This window comes from Macrobrachium rosenbergii, chromosome 42 (genome assembly GCF_040412425.1).
Source record: "Macrobrachium rosenbergii isolate ZJJX-2024 chromosome 42, ASM4041242v1, whole genome shotgun sequence".
NCBI lineage: Eukaryota > Metazoa > Arthropoda > Malacostraca > Decapoda > Palaemonidae > Macrobrachium > Macrobrachium rosenbergii.
Genome location: NC_089782.1, coordinates 30696736 through 30701735, shown reverse-complemented (window position 1 = coordinate 30701735; position 5000 = coordinate 30696736). Strand labels below are relative to the sequence as shown.

General features: G+C 47.1%; 1 protein-coding gene across 2 annotated transcripts in view; it reads right to left on the bottom strand.

Annotated features, from left to right (window-relative positions):
• Positions 1-1602: 1602 nt before the first annotated feature.
• Positions 1603-5000, bottom strand: part of LOC136828148 (uncharacterized PE-PGRS family protein PE_PGRS54-like) — a 3423-nt gene continuing 25 nt past the window's right edge. Inside the window, exons 2-3 of one of the 2 annotated variants that reach the window (XM_067085967.1) lie at positions 3395-4049; positions 1603-3340 (exon numbers count right to left, since the gene is read on the bottom strand). In XM_067085967.1, the coding sequence (XP_066942068.1) occupies positions 1932-3340; positions 3395-4049 (2064 nt within the window). In that variant the 3' untranslated portion in view covers positions 1603-1931. Of the gene's footprint in view, positions 4050-5000 lie in introns of both variants that reach the window. The other variant, XM_067085966.1, reaches the window with a different exon arrangement.

The window sequence follows — 5000 nt, the reverse complement described above, 5'->3', positions numbered from 1 at the left end:
TTGTCGTTTGATGACTGGAGGGTGGATGATTAACATACCAGTTTGCAGCCCTCTAGCCTTAGTAGTGTTTAAGATCTGAGGGCGGACAGAAAAAGTGCGGACAGAAAAAGTACGTACAGAAAAAAGGCGGACAGAAAAAGTGCGGACAGAAAAAAGTGCGGACAGAATAAAGTACAGACAGAAAAAGTGCGGACAGAACAAACGCGGAGAGAAAAAGTGCGGACAGAAAAAGTGCTGACAGAAAAATTGCGGACAGAAAAAAGTGCGGACAGAATAAAGTACGGACAGAAAAAGTGCGGACAGAACAAACGCGGAGAGAAAAAGTGCGGACAGACAAGTGCTGACAGAAAGACTGCGGACAGAAAAGATTGCGGACAGAATAAAGTACGGACAGAAAAGTGCGGACAGAAAAAAAACGGGGATAGAAAAAGTGCGGACAGAAAAAAGTGCTGACAGAATAAAGTACGGACAGAAAAAGTGCGGACCGAAAAGCAAGGACAGAAAAAAGTGCGGACAGAATACAGCGCTAACAGAATAAAGTACAAACAGAAAAAGTGCGAACAGAATAAAGTGCGGACAGAATACAGCGCTAACAGAATAAAGTACAAACAGAAAAAGTGCGGACAGAATAAAGTGCGGACAGAAATCAAATCCAGGATGATACCTCGACACTTTTCATCTTCCTGTCAAAGAACGATAGTCACAAATGTCAAAGAATCGGAATTAAAACCCTTTTTTATCGTACTGAAGAATTACTTTGTTTCAAATGACATTCAAGTTACACTTCACTCGTTCAAAGCTCCTTTCTATGTGTGTTAACTCAGGGCTTAACTTGTCTCCGGGTTTCTCCTGATTTAGAAATAATTAAGATTTTTTTTTTTTTGGGGGGGGAGCGGCACAAAGACCTGTTTTAAACAAGGCCATTGTACCCTAAGGCCTGCTTTAATAGCTGAGTCACTTAAAAGTTCTGGCTTCAAGTGTATCTTGTTTTTTGGGGGGGTCGGCGTTGCCACGTGTGTATGTGACTTCATTGGCAAGTGGTGGTTTTACACACATACACACACACACACATATATATATATATACATATATATATAAATATATATTGTATATATAGTAGATCCAAGCAAGAGCTCTGAATCAGGTATTGCTTTGGAAACTGATTTTTCTTATAGTATTCTGGTTGCTTATGGAGAATTTACCGGTTGTTTTTTTTTTAGGTCAACTGTAATCAACCTGTAATCAACCTCAGAACCTCGCCCAACAAGGTAAGGGACCCCTAGGAAAACGGGGTTATGGGTTGGGTAGACCACAGGAGAGAGAGAGAGAGAGGAATGATATGTTGTAAGTGGGCCATTTGGAATGCTACCGCGCATGCGCATGCGCAATGTTATAGGGGAGCTTTTGGTAAAAGTGGGCACTGTATATATATATATATATATATATATATATATATATATATATATATATATATATATATATATATATATATATATATATACTGTACACTCGTATATATACACTGGATACTTTCTTCTACCCTAATTTCATTTCCAGAACTCAGTGTACCTTCATCATGGAGGTCAACAATAAAACATGATCTTAAATAAATAAAATCTTCATTTCATGAAACATACAATTTCACTTTACAAGTATATTTTACACCAAAGACTCAAAAAGAATCTGAAGGGGTTGCCTGCCAGGTGGGACAATCTCCCTCGACTTTTATTTGCTTCATGTGGCTCCAAATGGATTCGGATAAGTGACTGCTGGAATATGGCTGATAAACCTCAGCTTCTTCAGAAGGTCTTCGGGAGAAGTCTTCAGCCTCTTCAGCAGACCTTGAGGATTTTATTTACACGTAGGAAAGGCCATTCCTGACCGGTTACCGCCGTAAGCAACCGAATAGGCCTGTTTTATCGATGGCGTCGCTACTGCTTGGTGTCTGGGAGGCCGCGTATGTCTCCTATGCCGCTTCCCCCAAGTCCTCCGCCTCCTCCGAATCCACCTGCTCCTGGACCACCCCCAAGTCCTCCACCAAGTCCACCAGCTCCTGGTCCTCCAAGTCCACCTCCTAGACCACCTCCAAGTCCACCAGCTCCTGGTCCTCCAAGTCCACCTCCTAGACCACCTCCAAGTCCACCAGCTCCTGGTCCTCCAAGTCCACCTCCTAGACCACCTCCAAGTCCACCATCTCCTGGTCCTCCAAGTCCACCTCCTAGACCACCTCCAAGTCCACCAGCTCCTGGTCCTCCAAGTCCACCCCCTAGACCACCTCCAAGTCCACCTCCAAGACCACCAACACCTGGTCCTCCAAGTCCACCACCAAATCCACCTGCTCCCGGGCCACCTAATCCTCCACCCACAGGGCCACCAAGTCCAGGACCTCCAAGTCCACCTCCTGGGCCACCTCCAAGTCCACCACCAAGTCCTCCACCCACAGGCCCACCTAGTCCAGGACCTCCTAATCCTCCTCCTACAGGCCCACCAAGCCCAGGACCTCCTAATCCTCCTCCTACAGGCCCACCAAGTCCAGGACCTCCTAATCCTCCTCCTCCTACAGGCCCACCAATTCCAGGACCTCCTAATCCTCCTCCTCCTATAGGCCCACCAATTCCAGGACCTCCTAATCCTCCTCCTACAGGACCACCAATTCCAGGACCTCCTAATCCTCCTCCTCCTATAGGTCCACCAAGTCCAGGACCTCCTAATCCTCCTCCTACAGGACCACCAAGTCCAGGACCTCCTAATCCTCCTCCTCCTACAGGCCCACCAATTCCAGGACCTCCTAATCCTCCTCCTCCTATAGGCCCACCAATTCCAGGACCTCCTAATCCTCCTCCTCCTACAGGCCCACCAATTCCAGGACCTCCTAATCCTCCTCCTCCTATAGGCCCACCAATTCCAGGACCTCCTAATCCTCCTCCTCCTATAGGCCCACCAATTCCAGGACCTCCTAATCCTCCTCCTCCTATAGGCCCACCAAGTCCAGGACCTCCTAATCCTCCACCTACAGGGCCTCCTAATCCTCCTCCTACAGGGCCTCCTAATCCTCCACCTCCAACTCCACCAATACCTGGACCACCAAATCCTCCACCTACTGGACCTCCTAATCCTCCTCCAACAGGCCCACCAATTCCAGGTCCTCCTAATCCTCCTCCAACAGGCCCACCAATTCCAGGTCCTCCTAATCCTCCTCCAACAGGCCCACCAATTCCAGGTCCTCCTAATCCTCCTCCAACAGGCCCACCAATTCCAGGACCTCCTAATCCTCCTCCAACAGGCCCACCAATTCCAGGACCTCCTAATCCTCCTCCAACAGGCCCACCAATTCCAGGACCTCCTAATCCTCCTCCAATAGGCCCACCAATTCCGGGACCACCAATTCCAGGACCTCCTAATCCTCCTCCTACAGGACCACCTAATCCTCCACCTCCAACTCCACCAATACCTGGACCACCGAATCCTCCACCTACTGGACCTCCTAATCCTCCTCCAACAGGCCCACCAATTCCAGGTCCTCCTAATCCTCCTCCAACAGGCCCACCAATTCCAGGACCACCTAATCCTCCACCTCCAACTCCACCAACACCTGGACCACCGAATCCTCCACCTACAGGACCTCCTAATCCTCCTCCAACAGACCCACCAATTCCAGGACCTCCTAATCCTCCTCCAACAGGCCCACCAATTCCAGGACCACCTAATCCTCCACCTCCAATTCCACCGCTGTGTGAGTGTACAGCCCCACCTCCAATCACAGGGCCGGGCCTGACGTGGACATGCGGCTTCCCGTGTGAGATGACAGTGGTGGTTACTCTGTGTCCGTGTCCTTTGCCGATGTGTCCCGTGATGACCGGGCGCACAACGAAGGGCTTCCCAATAGACACAGTCTTTCCGATGATCTGAGGCGGCTTGTGGATGACGACTCGGGTTGCTAAAGGCCTGGTGAAGGTTATGGTTCTGCCGTATCCTCCGGAGCCATAGCGGAGGAATCCCGGCTCGGCCAGGGACACTGACAAGAAGACTGTCAGCAGAGTAGGTATGATCTGAAATGAAAGAAAGCATACTGCAGTAGCTGGCAATACTGTTTAACTCAGCATCTGGTAAACATTACTTTCCTGGCCTACTTGAGCTACATGAGCAACCCTGTTTATCGTAGCATCTAAGAAACAACACTTTCTTGGCTCATCTGGACTAGAACAGGACTAATAGCAAAGGAAATAAGTACAGAACAGAAGCTGTAAGTCAAACTCACAGAAAAGTGCTACAGAGGAGCATCTGATTTCAAATTAACTGCCCCAGTGAAATCACTCAGTCTTTCCATGTGCCTGGCGAGAGGAATTCTTTGAGAAATAACTTTGTCTTCCCTTTGACAAATAGGACAATCCTTGCTTTCCATAATTTAATGAAGAGGCCTACAAAGCCACAGAGATAGGATTCCGGAGATTAACAAAATTAAAAACTGCTATTTAGTAAGCAAAGATCACCTCTTGTCTCCAGCAGCCGGGCAATTTTCGTACATATCACTGGCCATAGGTCATATTCATATTAAAACTTATGAAAACATTCTGGCATAGAAATACTAAAGTATATGAACATAATTTTCAAAATATTATCTGAGATCATGTCTCTCGTAAGGAACTGTCATTTCCCATTGCAGTTAAGTTGAAGAACTGTCTAAGAATCTCAAACGCAACAGCTTTTCCACACAGACAGCCTTTCTGTAATAATATCCACTGGCTGGTGCTCGCAAAAGTCACAGTAAAATAGACATTCCAAACTGGATTTATGTTGAAGAACCGTCTAAGAATCTCAAATGCAACAGCTTTTCCACACAGACAACTTTTCTGTGATACTATCTTCTGGCTGGTGTTTGCAAAAGTCATTGTAAGACAGAGCACTCTGATGAAAATCCAAGCGTAATCACTGAGCAAGACACTTCAAACTATCCACCATCAATCAGAAAGAGTCTAGCACTAAGATTTCAGGAGCAAGTT